The sequence below is a fragment of the Pagrus major genome, chromosome 17 (genome assembly GCF_040436345.1).
Source record: "Pagrus major chromosome 17, Pma_NU_1.0".
NCBI lineage: Eukaryota > Metazoa > Chordata > Actinopteri > Spariformes > Sparidae > Pagrus > Pagrus major.
The window spans coordinates 18,651,109-18,667,491 of record NC_133231.1 but is presented as its reverse complement, the minus strand read 5'-3'; the positions used below and the strand labels follow the sequence as shown (position 1 = coordinate 18,667,491).

The following is a 16,383-nucleotide window of genomic DNA, read 5'->3' as shown; positions in this document are numbered from 1 at the left end:
AGTAAATAACATAAATGAGTCATCAGTCTAAAAAAAACAAGACATGGCAAAATCTGAGCATTTTCTGTTTGTGTTTGTAGCTGCAGAACCTTGGCTGTTACTCTGTGAGTAATCTGGAGCTCAGGCTGCATCTGCCCTCTGTGGCTGTGGGAGACAGAGTCTTTATGACTGTCACAGAGGTCTTTTCATACAACGTGAGTGCTGCTGCCACGTGAGTGTTTTTATGTCTCCCTTTTAGATCATATTTGACGTGTTTAAATTGTCCCGTAGGCCACAGGAGTGAACTGCAGTGTTCTGAGCGATCTGGCCCAGCTGAAGGCCAGACAGAGAGATGTCCGCCCCCTTCATCCTGAAGACATGATGCAGAATGACATACTGGTGAGGCCCCTGGTGGCACAGCAGCTACTGAACACTGTGCAGCGTCAGTACACATGTTAACATGCTGTTTGTTTGTGTGTTAAGAACTGCAGCAGGTCCTGGTGCGCCGAGGTCGTCTGTGAAGTCCAGCAGCTTCTGAGAGGGCAGGCCGCAGTCATTCGTGTCAGCCGCCGAGTTCATGATGATTTTTTCAGAAAAGTGAGTCACACAGCTACACGAAATGCTCATTTCAGCCCTTTTTGTCTGTTGTATGACTCAAACACTGGTCATCATCACCTCTGTGTTTCTTTTTGTAGGCCAAATATAAGTCAGTGAGGATAATAGGCACCTATCACCTCGCAGCTCAGGAGACAAACCTTATCACACTCGGCACAGGAACAGTCTGGAGGGAGGTAAGAAGACTGTAGCGAGGTTATGAGCGGCAGAATGGAAATGGCTTTTACATTCTCTAATCTCTCCCTTCATCTGGTTTTCTTCAGACTGTACTGGAGGTGCTAAAGGGCCGAGCTATTCCCATTTCGCTGTGGATTCTGATTGGCAGCATCATTGGAGGCTTGCTGCTTCTGGCCCTTATAATTTTCATACTATGGAAGGTATGTTCGTGTTACAGTTTCCTTCAAATTTCTTCAGGAAAATGAATGTTTCCAGAGAGTGTATTAATCTCTTTCTCACTTCCTGTCAGCTGGGATTCTTCACACGCAAACAGAGAGGAGAGGATGAGAACCATGAGGACTGAGCCAAACTTTTGCAGCCATGACGACAACAGTCATTTGCCATGATAACTACCAGGTGCAGAGTTGCGTCCTGGGCTGCAGTCAAATAGTCAAAAACTTTTACTACCTTCTCTTAGCATTAGGAGAATTCAGCCAGCTCTTACTATTGCTGCCACTTATTTCAGGTTCATTTCTCTCAGTCAGGAAGCTTCTTAACCAAAAAAAAAAAAAAGACTATTCGACTGCAGCCCTGGGATTGGACTTGACACACAGACTCAACAGGGACCAGGACCAAAGAGAGCATTTGAGGGTCCAACAGAAATGCACTACCCACTATTTCCAGGGTCGGGAGCACTTATGTAAATAATCTTTTTCTAATTTTAAGGAAAAAAAACAAAGTGTATTAAACCACAATCCTTTTATTTAATATACAGATTTGTTCATGGTTTTACATTTCCAACGATCACTTTGTCCAGTGTTTGTCTTACATGTTTGTGTTTGTTCTTTATTTGAAATTAAAACTGTTGAAAAGAAGTATTCTTGTGCTCAGTTTATTCATTTACTGATGTATGCAATAACAACAAGCAAAATAATCAATTTCAGGTTATATATCACTCTAAACTGAAAGACTCCAGTCATATAAACTATAAAACCAGCCATATTGGACAGCATTCATACATGAAAAGTAAAGGCAAAACTACGATGTGTGAGTTGTAGTGACTCTCAGCTTGTGACAGTAGAGTTGACGTATGATTCCAGTAGAAAGATGGTTTCATCCACCTGGTTCTCTGCTGAATCTAACCTGCAGGGGAAAACAATAATAGTGAGAATAGGAAGACAAACACACGAAAAAGGAAAATGTAGTTTTGTTTTGTGCCCCTACTTGTTGATATGAAGCCGTAAGGACTCCAGCTGTTGCTTTTCAGGAGCGGTGATCATCTCCTCAACCTCCGTCAGCTGCTCAGGCTCGGCCCCACTGGCCTGCAGAGATGCTAGAATGGCCTCGATTCGCTGGGATTTCTCCAGCAGACGCCTGTCAGTCAATCAGAAAACTAATCAACCACTGATCTGTGACAGTGTGTGAGTCAGGCAAAAGTGGAACGTGAAATAATCTGGTGTGCAAGAACAGAGATGCAGAAAACCTGAACTCACTTGCTCTCTTTGGTCTCAAACAGCCGCCGTTCTATGAGGTTGGCTACTGTCTGCATAGAGACGAGACATTAGTGACGGCAAAAGCAGTGTAAAAGACAAAAAGTCATTAGTAATCCTCTACTATCCAAAGCTCTTTTTTTTTTTTTTTTTTTACCTTGTAGCAGTTCTGAAGCAGCATTCGTGCAGTTGGGAGTTGGTTGACAGTGTAAAGATAGAATGTACGGGAGGGAGCGTAGTCAGGAGTCTTTGGGATTTCCTGAAGAATACAAAAATAGAACGAGTAGGTAGATTAAAGAACAACAAATGTGGCTGCTCCTTCCAATTTGACGACTCGTATAATCTGAGTATGCCTGTTGCAGCGGTCATAATCAGTGAAACTGCAAAATGGTCACTTTTATTAAATTGTTGCATCATTGTCCACAGAATAAAAGATGGGGCCAAGATGCTTGAGGGTCCACTTTTAAAAATACCTCATTGACTTATCTTTAAAAAGTGTGCCAAATAATTTTCAAAGTAGGTTTTTGGATCAGATATTTTTGGATTACTCCTACTCTCCAGGCAGCAGAAAATTGGTCTTAAGAGACTTGAAACTTGCTTTGTATATTTAAATTCATCACAGCGATCAGCATGTCTTCTTATTTTTGTCAAACTTACAAATTATTTCTGGCAACAGCTTCAAGCAGAGGACTGTTTTGGAAGCTCTTCCTTCAATCAGATTTTAAAGTTTAAAAGATCAGAGTTGGGTAATAGCTTAATAAACGCAAAGAGATGAATTTTGAAAGCATCTTCTGTACCTGCAGCTGGACCAGGTTCTGTGAAAGCAGCGTGTATAACATGTCTTTAGCCTCTTTGGCTGGGATCATGGCAAAATCCTCCACCTGCTTCTGCTCCAGGTGACGTTTCCTGAGAAGCAGACGGAAGATGCGCGCAGACCGGGATCCAAATCTGATGAAAGCAAATTAATGATGAGTCGCTGATTGGACAATGGCATGTATACACAATTTAAAAATCACACACACTCACCTCTCCTGTACTACAGACTCAAGCGTGGCCCGAGCCAGATTGGCCAGAGCTCTGTGCAAATCTATGAGGTGAGTTAAGAAAAAGCATCCATGCCGTGTGTTTCATGAATTAAATAGCAAAACAGTGTGTCGGTTTTCAACAAAAACCCTCTCAATGGAAAAGGATACTGACGACGTACATCCCTCCTCCACTTTCCCCAGCCTTCCCCACAAACTCCATCTAGGAAAAGAAAAGAAAAATTAGATCAAAAGTAATCTTGTAGATAAAAATTAATAGCGGAAAATGTGACGCGTTTTGCAGAGGTCATACCGGGTCATCAACCAGTAGCGTGAGATACTGGTCCAAGATGGGTCTGGCGATGTTGTAACTACTTGGGAGGGACCTGAAGATCTCATTGGCTGAGAGGGGTTTTGTGCAGGTGGCTGTTGGCGACGTCGTCACCTCACTCATCCTCAGCATCGTCCTCACTATCTCACTGCTGGTCTGAGTTATTAAGACGCAATATAAAAAGACAATCGTTAGAATCATAAACAACCATTATAAATAATAATAATAATAATAATAAATAGCATATTTCTCTAAATGACTACTCCTTATATAATATATTTTAAGCATCCATGTGTGACTCTGACCTGGTCCAGTTTGTTGGCAACAGCACTGATGATGGCCTGGTCTCTGAAGTGGAGATGGAACCTCTCAAAATTCACCTGCCAGTAAATCCCCTCATCACCATGTGTCTGAGCAGAACAGACAGACATCAAGAGATGGAAGGTCATACAAAAGATAATATGTCTTATGTAAGAGACAGGGAGTTTTAAAAGTGCAGCAAAGAAGCCTAACTAACGGGCTCCAAACACCTACCTCTGAATCTATTTTAGCCCTCTTTGAACTCCTTTGGTCCTCTCCATCCTCATTGGACAGTCTGCGTTTGCCTTTCCCTATGAGTGTCATGTGAGGCACCTTGTAACAGTCAGGGAAGCTCTCTGCTGAGGGCAGGGTGGTGCTCACAGGGGCAGCAGGAGTACCGGGCGTTGCAGGGTTAGCTGGAGTAGCTGGAGTAGCACTGTTTGTTGTTACTGCTGCCGCCATTGGAGGGCATCGCTGAAGAAAATGAGTCTCCACCAGTTTGGAGAAGGCGGAAGACACTTCACTGAAATCCATGCTGCGACCCTCTAGAACAACAGGAAATACAAACATGCCTTCACAAAACAGTGGGAGACACAGAGGCTTTTGCTCAGTTTTTGATTGGTAAAGACACTGAGATACTGACCCTCCATGTTCTGCGTGAGGCGGTCAGCGACTGTCTTAACCGTGCTGCTCATGGTCATGTCCCCCCTCTGTAGTAACTCCTCTATGATCAGCTCTCCGGTGTCACCGTACAGGGTTTTGGCGGTGTAGATGTAGCGCGGGTATCGCAGAATTCGCAGAATCCGATCACAGCTGGTCCGATACTCTGTGGGGCTCCCAGGTCCTTTACGGCCTGAGCTGAACACACAGACGCCATGCTGCACGAGCACACACAGGGACTTCTTCAACTACATTGAGACAGAAATAGGGAGGGTAGGGGAGCTTTAGCATAAAAAAAAAACCTTTACAAGCCCACAAGAAACAGATTAATAGTCAAATTATGGCTCTGCTTGAAAATGCTGAGAAGCAGTATATTTACTGCTAAATACATAATGTATTATAATATTTCAAAGGTGTGAAGTAGAAACAGTAAGTGCAGGAGTGGTACCAGGTCTAGTGAGATGCCAGTCTCATGAATGAGGGTTCTCAAATTCTGTGCTCCACTTCGGAGCAGGTGTGTTCCAACTTTCGCCACCACTTCTCCAAAGTGCTCCCGCAGCAGAAGACCACACAGACGCACCTCCTGGGCAGTCATCTGCACACACAAACACACAGATGAAGAAAGATTACACACTACACTACAAGCTTCCCAACAACCTATATTAAGCACCTGTATCAACACAACTCTATGTGCTTTAACACACTGTAGAAACACCTGATTCTAATCAAGCACTTAATAAAAACATAATTAGTGCCACAGAGCCTGTCAACTAAAGGTTCACTGAATACTAGGATTTACAAACACACTCGTCATGGGCGGCAAATATTAGCAAAACACAAACTGTCATGATTGCCAGCATTTAGATAGTTTTAGATGGAAAAAATAAGTGCCTTTTATATTACATGTGAAATACATTGTGTTCACCTGCTGTTGCTACGGGCAAAACACGGGTTGCTATGTGTTCCTATATGATAAACAGAAATTACATTACATTACACGTAATGCTTTCTTAAGTCAATTCAAACTTTATTTTGGACACATAAGGGGGTCCACAGCATGCATTAGTTTGCCATTTCATTGAGAGTTTGCATTTTCTTTTGATAGTAGCTACCATCAAAAGGGAATAAAGGGAATATCTTTTGGGATAATATTCGTTTTTCCACAGGTGTTATTAATAATATTTACATTAACAATGGCTCTGTTTTATTCCCAGTGAGCCATGACAGTGTGACAGTGAGCCTGCATGAATGGCACAGGAATCCTGAAACTGAAACCACTCAATGGAATTCAGCCATTATTAACTGAATCATTAAAATAATAATAATGTTATTATTTAGACACATGCTTTACACCTATGGAGTAGAGACATGTAGAATCTATGTGGTTTAAGCTTTCAAAAAGCATCCAAAACACAGAAAAAGGCTCTTCATCTGTGTTTTGAATAGCAACAATGATGACGATTATTTTCATTACTGATTCAACAAACAATCATTATTGATCTCGGTGAGATTTCTTGAGTAAATAAAGCTTAACAATAACAATCATTGGGTTTGCCAGACTCCAAGGTTATATCTTAAAATGTCTTGTTTTGTCCAACCAACAGTTCAAAACCCAAAGATATTCAGTTTACAACAGAAAAGAAGCAAATCCTCACATTTCGAGAAGCTTGAAGATCTTCATTAACTATTTTTTTTAATGCCTAAACAAACTAAATAAACAAACTCTCTTTGTTTTCATGACTGAATAAACAAACTGACCTTAAAGAACAACACAATTTCATACTGTTTTACTTTGTTTATATTTGGCGGACCCTGCCACCTTTCTAGCTTCAAACAGTGTTCTGGGGACCTTATTTTCCTCTGAGAACAGCTTGTTTATTCAGTTATGGAAGAAATACATATTTCTAACTTGGTATTATGACGTCATTAATATTGTAAATATTACATGGTTCAGAGACTTGTCTGGGATGAGAAACTTGAACTTCTACAGAGATGAACTTCTTACTGTCCAGTTGGATGTAGGTAATCTCAATTGTAAGAAAAATCTTACCAACATGAGTTCAATCGTGGCTAATAACGACTTATATTTTGTGATGACGTAAGTACAAAGCAAAAATGCTGAAATATGCTGCGTTGTTGTGCAATATACAGATATATAAATGTCAGTGCTCGACATCCATAGTCACAATATTAACAGGCTAAAGGCGACACATGCTTGTTTAAAAAGAAAGCTTATTTTGCTGTCGCACAGCTAAAAGTGAACCTTGTTATCACCAGACAGGTACAACTCTACATACTAGCTAGCTAAAAGCTAACATATACACCTGAGCATTACGTCATCCGAGACGTCCACTTTTTCTCTATCTTTCACAAACCTTTTCTAGAGTGAAGTTTCTGGACAGAGGTGCTCCTTGCTTTTAAGCATCCCAAAGATTCGCAACTAAACACATGTGGCCTCTCGTTGTCAACACACGAACACTTCCGCTCTTCGGCTTGGCTCGCTTGGATTTGCCCAGCGGTGCCGCGGTGCATGCCGGGCTGGAGGCGGACAGCTGTCTTCAGTTTGTGGAGGACCGACGTCAGTGTTTGTGCTGCTGGTGTGGGGAAGATGGCGGAGGCTGCGGCTGTTCCACCGCATCGGTTTTTCTGTCACTGTTGTAAAGGAGAAGTGAACCCCAAACTCCCGGTAAGGCAGATGTTTTTCTTTCTTTATCTATCGTACTCTCTTGTATAAAATGTTCAGTTGACAAGTCAACCTTTCTCTGAAATCCCGTTTGTTTCGCTTGCTCGCTACAGCTCAACACTAGCTAGCCTGCTAGCAGTTAGCGGCGTTTGTTGTTGTTAACTCTCTAAATAAACTCGTGACACTCGCAAATGTCTCGTCCAAAAACAGACATCAAAAGCAAATAACGACATGTTTTATTAGGCTGGCATGTTTGAGACAGTTTTGTCAAACCACTGTGTTTGAAGCTTTGCTTTACAGCTTGGGGATATTGTGTTTTGCACAAAACAAGACTAACAGCTGAGACAGGAAGGTCTGTGCTGCTACCTTGTCATTTAATTGAATAGACAGTGCTAACATTAGTCGTTTGGTAGTTGGTTATTTTTGTTTTCAGTTTTTGCTTCTGGTAAAACACAGTAGTGGCAGGGAGAGTTGGGGAATTTCAGGAACACAAACATTTTAGTTTTTAGTTTCAGTTTTAAAAGTCAATCGTGAGAGTTAAACTCTGGCATGACCCACTTCTTACCAGACTTTAACTAACCTCAGGATGTGTTAAACACACACAGTTGCCAGTTTATCAGGCACACCTAGCTAAAACTAATCCAGTCTAATACAACAGCACTGTGCTAAATCCTTGGTTCATAAAGGTTATAGGTTAATGGTTTTGTTGAAAGAGGTGTTAAATCAAATTATTTGTCATTTTGGAAGCTGTTGTTTGTAGTGCTGTCAATTAGTATTGCGTTAAACCGACTAGAGTTGAAATCATTATTTGAGTAATCGATTAGTTGATAAACAGAAAATTAATCGCTAACAATTTGGATAACCAATTGGTTGTGTAAGTCTATATTTAAGTAGAAATTAAAAACATTTTCTAGTTGCAGCATCTTAAATTAGAGCCCGACTGATATATCGGTCTCCCAATCGGTATCGGTGTACATGTTGTCCGACATATGTCGATATAAAAACTTTCTTTTTACAGAATATAATGCAGAAGAAGATGCTTGGAGTGATTTTATAAATATCACATTCCCAGGGAAGTTTATTGTTTCAGTGTCCTGATGTCATTCTGGACAATAAAGTTTATTGTTATACTGTAAAATCTCCATTACGTCTGAATCTTAACTTAAGTGTTTGATGATCAGATCTGACGGATCATTGCAAAAAATGTGTGTTTATGTACATATTATGTGTATGTAAGAATTTTGGCAGATAAATCAACATTGTAATTGTTTCTTCTACCAAATATTGGTCTCGGCATCAGGCCCTAAAGCCCGGTAACGGTCAGACTCGATCTTCAATGTAAAGAGTTGCTGGTCCTATGATTGTAAACTTACTGTCTTTGAGTTTAAGTCTGTTGGCTGGATAAAACAAGCTATTTATAGATTTCATATTGTATTTTAGGAAACTGATGGGCATTTTGACTTCTCATTAAAAGATAAACTGGTTGAGTAACTGTAAATGAATGCATTGTCTCTTGGCTACTAGCAGTCATTGTGTCATTAAGTCAGTCCACCAGATTATCTTGTCAGCTGAATCCTTTTTTTATGGTTCAGGGTAATTCAAGCCTGCTCTGTCACTGACTCTAAACTAGCCTGCTTGTCTCAGACACACTCAGACCTGTGGCATGTCTTCTCCACTGAGCCAACCGACTGCAACACCCGGGGTTAACGTCACCCCACACTACTACAGTCTATCCCAGGGACCATCTCTCATTCATATATCTATTAATACCCAAATGTGAAAATCTTTTGTATGAGAAAATGACTCACAACTCACTCAAAGACTTTTTGCTTACTGCAGGGTTTCTCAACCAATTGTGACCATCAGCCTGGTTTTAAATTCCTGAATTTATTTTTGTGAACTAAGCTCAAAGAGGGTATTAATTTGTCATGTGAGTTTGAGCATTGTTCTTCATTTGTACTTAGCTATAATATTAATATATTATGTAATAGAAAAATGTATGTTTTTGACCTACTTTTCATCGCATATTATAAAATAAGCGTACCACTCTAATCTGTATATTAAATGACCCCACTTCACTTCACTCGTGTTCCCATAGTTGACAAACCCTGGCTTAAATACGATCCAGCTGTATAAACCGGTAGTGCCTTCCTCATTCTGCTGAGGTGGTTTCTAAACACTCCACACTTTAGGTGTGGTTGGCAGACCAGCTCTACCTCCTGGGCTACATTCATAAAACACTGGCCTCATGGACTGATATGATCCTTGCAAAGACAAAGTGTTGTGTTGTGGACCAAACCAGTCAGCATTGTGTCTGACAATGTTTTTATGATTCTCTTCAATGGCTCGTTAGTAGAAGAATGTAGAAGAATATTTTCTAGATATTAATACATCACAATTACATCAAACACCTTATGTGGATATTAAATTCAGAAAGTCAGACTGTTGTTCAACATCATGAACTGTGTTAATTGAAAAGAAATTATTCATTTGAAGAACACAGTCATAATACAGTTGCATCATTTCACCACAAAATTATTTTAATGAAGTAGAGCTGAAACAATTAGTCTGTCAGTCTAGAAAATTAATCTATGATGTCTTCAATTATTCATTTCGGTGATTTTAAAAACAGAAATGCAAAAGATTTTTTTTGCCTCTGGCTTCTCCAGGGTGATTTTTTTTTGCTGCTTTTCTTTGCTTTTTATCATTGTCAACTGAATATTTTTGGGTTGTGGACTGTTGGTCAGACAAAAGACATTTGGATGTGTCACCATGGCTTCTAGGAAATTTTAATAAGCATTTTTCCTAACCTACCCTGTGTGGACACTCTTTCCAGGAATACATCTGTCCAAGATGTGATTCAGGGTTCATCGAGGAAGTAACAGAAGATTCCAGGTATGAGACATATTCTACCTCACGTCTCCACAGGACGTTGGCGTTAGTCTGGAATAAAAACTGTCAGACGTTTTCTCTTGCTTGTGTTCGAGATCACACATGTTGCAGTGTCAGATTGTAGTCTCACCTTCCAGTTTTGTTCCAGACTAGCATGTGTCCTGTATAGTGTTTGGTAGATGTTTCTAATATCGTGTCTTTTGTCCCCTTGTGCGCATTTTCCCTCAGTCTCCTAGAGGGTGGCGCTAATGGGATAGATGACACAGCCACACACTTTGCAGAGGTACGAGCTGCTGTGAGGGATTTTGGGGAGCAAAAGAGGATTGACTGGAATCATTTATGTCTTTTGCTTAAATTTGTCTTCAGTCTCCTCTCACTTTTCTCTTGTTCCCCTCCTTCACTTTTCTATTGCTTTCCCTCTTTTCCCATTGTGTTGTCTGCTTTCCTATCTTCAATCCCTCTTTCTCCAAACCCTTACCTGTCTCCTCCCCTCTCCCTGAAGCTATGGCACCTGTTGTTACTGGAGCGGCCGTTTACAGACGGCGACACACCCGACTCAGAACCTCGGCTCCCCGGAGGCCGCCTGGGGGGTCTCAGTGATCTGGGGGGTTTGGGAGGGGGACCAATCGGGGGGTCAGTCCCAGCAGGCCTAGGGGGACCTATGGGGGGTCTACTAGGAGCTGGGGACCACTGGGGACCAGGACGCCCCCCTCGCCTGCACAGCCAGAGGAGATACCGGTCCAGAGGCAGCAGTAGGCCGGACCGCTCACCTGCTGTGGAGGGGTGAGTTACTGACCAGCTCAGCTTCCACCTCCTCTGTCTTCTTTGCCATCCTCTTGGCTCTTTTCTCCTCTTTGCATACTCCCACTAATAATAATGATGGCGCTATTTATGCTCTTACCATCCTAAGTGTCCTTATTTTTGGCAGTGACATTAACTGTTTTATATTTTCTCTCTGTGTCACAGGATTGTACAACAGTTTCTTACCGGCCTCTTTGCCAGCTCCGGAGTCCCTGGCTCACCTCCCCTCTCATGGTAAGATGACATTACAGCAGCGTCACAGTGTTCGATGTGCCCGGTGGAATGTGGGGGTTCAGTGCTATTTCTCATCCAATTTTGCTGTCTCTAGTAGAGCTGGGAAATATATCAATGTTATATCGTTATATTATTTGTTATATGAGCTGTATATCCTCTTAGATTTTGGATATCATTATATGATATGATGATATAACATAAGTGTTGTCTTTTCCTGGTTTTAAAGGCTGCATTACAGTAAAGTGATGTAACTGTTCTACTTGTTCTAATACTTGCCTTTACCTACTTAGACATTATATGCATATTACTGATGATCATTTATCAAAAATCTCATTGTTATTATTTTGAGAGCGTAACACTAGTCATCCCGACAATCATTTCTTAATTATCGATTTATGAAGTGCTTTTGAGGAGATTTGAAAATATAGAGACATATATTGTGTATTGTGATACAGTCTTAAAATATCGCAATTTTATTTTAAGGGCATATCGTCCAGCTTTATTATGTATCCATCTAAATGTAGCGCAAATTTTGGCTTTAATTTGAGAAAATTGGCAAAAGGAAAAATGCAATTGACAGCTTGTTTGCATTCACTACTGTTACGTGATCATGAGCAGTTGTTTCATTTGGAGGCACCAATCCACCAGTTAGAAAACTATACTACCATAGCAGATGTAAGAGATGTAAAAGAGAGCACCAGTCAAACCTCAAACAGCGAGGAAAAAAAACAATGTAGAAAACGCAATGGAAATATGACATTTCTGTTGGTTTTGTATATTAATGTGAGAACGGTTACATCCGGTTGTGTGGTGCAATGAGGTCTCCTTCAAGACACAGCAACTCTTTTTCTAAAGAGGCAACAACCAACTGAAAGGAGTGTAAAAACCTTTTTTCTTTTTTTTTCCATTGTAAAATTGAGGTTTCCATCAACCTTTTCTGATGCGTTTCATCAAAATGTGCATAAAAATACATTGATGGGAACACGGCTTGTGTCTCTCTCAGGACGGGGATGCTGCACTCTAATCCAGGGGATTACGCTTGGGGACAGGGAGGGTTAGACGCCGTGATAACACAGGTAAACCAAGATAGAACCTGACAGAACTACTCTCAAACTTTATGTAACCCTTATGTTTTCTCTGAAGTTTACAAGTGTGCTTGTGTAGTTACTAGGTCAGTTGGAGAACACAGGACCTCCTCCAGCAGAGAAAGAGAAGATCTCTTCTCTCCCAACTGTCAATATCTCTCAGGAACAAGCAGGTCAGTAATTCCTTGTTTCCACATTTACCTCACGTGATCTCTCCATGTTTCTGTTGTCATGTCCCTGAAGTACAAATTGCAATATTGCTCAGGGGCATGTTGAAACTATTAGTCTGATCCTCTGTATGCAATTACTGTATTTAGACAATCAGCTACTGTAAGTACACACCTTGGGTCTGACCAGCTATTTGTGAATCTGTTGCCAAGTGCTTAGTATCTACTGGCTCGATTTTTAAAGTGGTGATTTAAATTGGGTTTTACCTGTTAAATCAAAGTAAAAATTTGCTTCTAACACATCTGTTAGTATATAAACACGTGCTTACTTGTTTAGAAGTCACTGCAGCCCTGAGATACAGCATGAAAAACACTTGTGTTAATATGCGGTTGCTGCCTGCCAAAAGAAGATTCTGCAACTGTGTCTGTTTAGGACGTAATGCCCATTAACCTTCAGAGAACCAGAAATTTGTTCAGTGAATTACTTTCAGGTGACGTGTTTCTGCTCGTCAGTCTTTCACATCCCCTGTTTTTCTTCCAAGTCCTCTTGCGGATCTGTTCTTCTTGACTTCCTCTTCTGTGTGTGCTGTCCTATTTTGCCACTCAGCTGTAACTGTGTGGTTAGTTATGCAGCCCAACTTTTGCAGGGCTGCTTAAAGGTCACAAGTGACGATCTGTTTGCCCTTTCTTCAGTTTCTTTTTGTTTGATGGTTTTGATAATTAGTTAAAATCATGCTTGGTACCTTTTTAAAAATGTTTAACTACCACACTAAGGCACTTTGGTACTAATGATCCGATTCACATCCCCTCATCAAATGTAGCAGGCCATTATCAAGGGACTAACTAGACACAACAAGATATTAATAGAAACTGAACGTAGAAATCATATTTCCATCTTCTCTCCTGCAGACTGCTGTATGGAATGTCCGGTGTGCAAAGAGGACTTCGCAGTGGGAGAGCCAGTCAGACAGCTACCCTGTAACCACTTCTTTCACTCAGACTGTATAGTACCATGGCTGGAAATGGTGAGTCACAGCAAAGAAGGTTGAACTTTGTAGAATAAACTCATGAAATAGATACTTAATGACATTTAGTACTGTAGATGAGATGTCATCAGCCATGAATGTATTAACACCTGAATGAAATTTGAACACATGCTTTGGCTTCCTAGTAGTCAACATAGAAACATCTGACCAGAAGATTACACCACATGAGGGAACATCAGATTGTTTCACGTGCTCCATGCTTCAGCAAATGGGCTGAGCAAAGTGTTACTTGTTTGTAAGACTGTTTGCCCTAGTTCTATTTTTGCAAAGTTTAGTGTATCTGCTCAACCTCATACCTATTTTAATTGGTGAAAATCATCACTGACACCTTTTGATGTTACCATTTCTCCTTCGGTCAGCCATCATAATTGATGGTGAGGGACCAATTTACAAGGTTAAGAAGTGATGAAATGATTAAATCAGAAAAAAAATTATGTTGGTTATGAGTTATTAATCTCATCCCCCCCTTGCACTACAATATTGCTTGTAGTATATCTGTAGTTCTCTCGCTTGTAGGTTAGGAAGAGGTGTAAAGCTGGCTATATTCTACATTTTTATCATTGTCAACAAACCGTGAGACTATAGAGAGAAAAAAAACCCCATACGTTTGTCTAAAGTCCTCTGTCTGTGACACTGAAGACATAAATCTTTTATAACGCCTCACAAATATGTATTATTAAAAAAAGCTAAACAATCGGCAAAATTACCCAAACAGGAATAAATAGTGCGTTTTTGGGGGGATTCATTTGGTGTACTAGGCGCCAGCTGTGGCTCAGGAGACGGAGCAAGCCGTCCACAAATTTCTGGGTTGGCGTCTAATCCCCGGCTCCTTCTGTCAACATGTCGAAGTGTTGTTGGACAAAAAACTGAACCCAAAGTTGCTGTGTGTGTGTTCTAATGGGTGAATGACAGGCCAATTGTAAAGTGTTTTGTCTGTTAAAAAGGAGCTTTGCCACTTTTCAACCAGATTGTATTATTACAATGTGGGTAGTATATGCAAATGAACAACAGCAAACCTCCAAGCTGAATGTACCCAAGGCTTCCTGCTCATTTTCTGGCATCATCTGGTGGACTTCTGCTGGTTCTAGGGCTGTTTATTAGGAGGCTTGTCTCATTAAACTTGGCTCAAACTGTAAAAATAGGCTGCTGTTCAAATACAAACCAAGATTATGTTGCTGCACTGCCTATTTCTCACCTAAAATGTTCTCAGAAACATATTTTAGTGTGCTGTTTAGCCATATTCTTTGCTGTTTCAAAACAGACAAACCAGAACCAAGCACACGTTTTCTACTTTTTGAGCAAATGGGAACAGCACAGTGATTTGTCTCTGTTTTTTCTGCTCTTGTAGCACCAATTTCAAACATATTTGTATCTTTCTACTGCATAAACAGTGACATTTTCCAGCAGTGAAATACTTCTTTAAGATAGAAAAGTGCTAGATAAGTGCAGTCAAGTTACCATGTAGTATTTGCCATGTACGTTGGGTCGACAGGGAAACATTTCCCTTGTTTATCGTAATGAAGGAGCATGTCATCCAGTTGCTCACTGATGTGATCTGACGTTACGAAATGCTAAATGCAAGATTATCCAAGATTTACTCATGCTGAAGTTGCCCTACTCCATCAGTCATTTAACATGAGATGTATTTGACTGACCAGGCAGACAGATCACAGCAATAAAAGACAGCCAAAGCAGCATGTGAAATAAAACTAAAATCCACTTGTTAAAACTGCCCAAAGCTAATGTTATCTTTATTCTGCTCTGTGGCCACACAGCATGACACATGTCCAGTGTGTAGGAAGAGTTTGAACGGAGAAGACAGCAGCAGCCAGCCCCCGTCAGAGTCCCCCTCCCTCTCCATGGACCCCCGCACACAGGAGAGATGGTCCTTCTGAGACACCCACCTGTGTCATCCCTTCGGTTCTCCTCGCCTACATCCAACAACACACCGAGAAGATGAAAACGCTTCTCACTTTTCCTCTTTTCCATCTCTGTTGCAGTCATAATCATCTCAGTCTGATATTTTTTTTGTATTTTTTATTTTCTATTTTAATGCCTTTTCTCCTCAAACATGTATGCAGAAACCCGTACAGACGTCTTAACAGTCACTCGAGGTCTGCAAGATCTCTTCTTTCTTTTTTTGCCTAATGACAAACCAGCCTCGATTGATGATGATCAAGCCCATGTCTTCTCCATTTCCACCCCTCAAGCAAACTCCTTCCCCAACTTTCTTGAAATGCACTGCTGCGCTACACTATTGTGAGGAAATGCCAGACTTTATATCATACACCATTCCCTTGTTTCTCATCTGAAAATTAGCTAGATCCTGCAACTGAGCCCTGGTTTCTTTCACTCTTGGCATTTACAGGGACTGGACCTGGCAACATGAACACCTACAGTATATCCCTGCAATAAATGATATGTTTATGGAGGGTGTAACGTTTAATTTTTCGTTGTTTTTTTTGAGATTGTGTCAGGAAGATCATGATTGGACTCTGGGTCGCCCCACAAATGGAAGCTGTGACATCGAATGAAAGCAAGGGACTCTAATGCATCTGAAAAAATTAAATGTCATACCAGCAAGGGAATGAAATAAAAAAATTACGGAGCTCGGCCCATTATGTAATGCTTTAGATTCAAAAATACTCCTCCTGGTGTATATATTATAAACAGATGGCATCCCTCTGTCATTTTATTCCTCTGTTAATGTCTTTTGTTTCACATTTTTATCACTTTTGTTTTTGATGTAAATAATTTTAGTCCAACAACTTATGGTTTGCAAAGGAAAAAAACATTGAGAATGGAGACACAAATGTGAAATATCTGGTTATCAAACTGTATATTATATATATGAAAAAAAAATGTCTATGATGTATTAATAAATTGACAAAAAAACTGTCCAAGGTGTCATTTTATATCCCC

The 16,383-nt window shown here is 40.6% G+C and overlaps 3 protein-coding genes across 3 annotated transcripts in view; 2 read left to right on the top strand and 1 right to left on the bottom strand.

Annotated features, from left to right (window-relative positions):
• The window catches only part of itga10 (integrin, alpha 10), a 28,841-nt gene extending 27,727 nt beyond the window's left edge, over positions 1–1,114 (top strand). The window contains exons 25-30 of the mRNA XM_073485630.1: positions 81–194; positions 271–378; positions 463–576; positions 675–770; positions 858–971; positions 1,061–1,114. Coding sequence (XP_073341731.1) covers positions 81–194; positions 271–378; positions 463–576; positions 675–770; positions 858–971; positions 1,061–1,114 — 600 coding nt within the window. The remainder of the gene's footprint in view (positions 1–80; positions 195–270; positions 379–462; positions 577–674; positions 771–857; positions 972–1,060) is intronic.
• Positions 1,115–1,494: 380 nt separating this feature from the next.
• polr3c (polymerase (RNA) III (DNA directed) polypeptide C) lies at positions 1,495–7,035 on the bottom strand. The gene is made up of 13 exons (XM_073486204.1): positions 6,929–7,035; positions 5,002–5,148; positions 4,537–4,801; positions 4,128–4,438; positions 3,899–4,003; positions 3,576–3,749; positions 3,434–3,485; positions 3,267–3,327; positions 3,038–3,188; positions 2,398–2,499; positions 2,244–2,293; positions 1,975–2,124; positions 1,495–1,893 (listed from the first exon to the last, which is right to left on the bottom strand). The coding sequence occupies exons 2-13, from the start codon at positions 5,146–5,148 to the stop codon at positions 1,815–1,817; spliced, it is 1,647 nt and encodes a 548-aa protein (XP_073342305.1). The 5' UTR covers positions 6,929–7,035; the 3' UTR covers positions 1,495–1,814.
• Positions 7,036–7,083: 48 nt separating this feature from the next.
• rnf115a (ring finger protein 115a) lies at positions 7,084–16,359 on the top strand. Its single transcript, XM_073486206.1, has 9 exons — positions 7,084–7,239; positions 10,073–10,131; positions 10,357–10,411; positions 10,631–10,911; positions 11,095–11,163; positions 12,167–12,239; positions 12,328–12,421; positions 13,325–13,440; positions 15,237–16,359. Exons 1-9 carry the CDS (start codon positions 7,084–7,086, stop codon positions 15,354–15,356), a joined length of 1,023 nt encoding a protein of 340 aa, XP_073342307.1. The 3' UTR covers positions 15,357–16,359.
• The last annotated feature ends 24 nt before the right edge of the window (positions 16,360–16,383 follow it).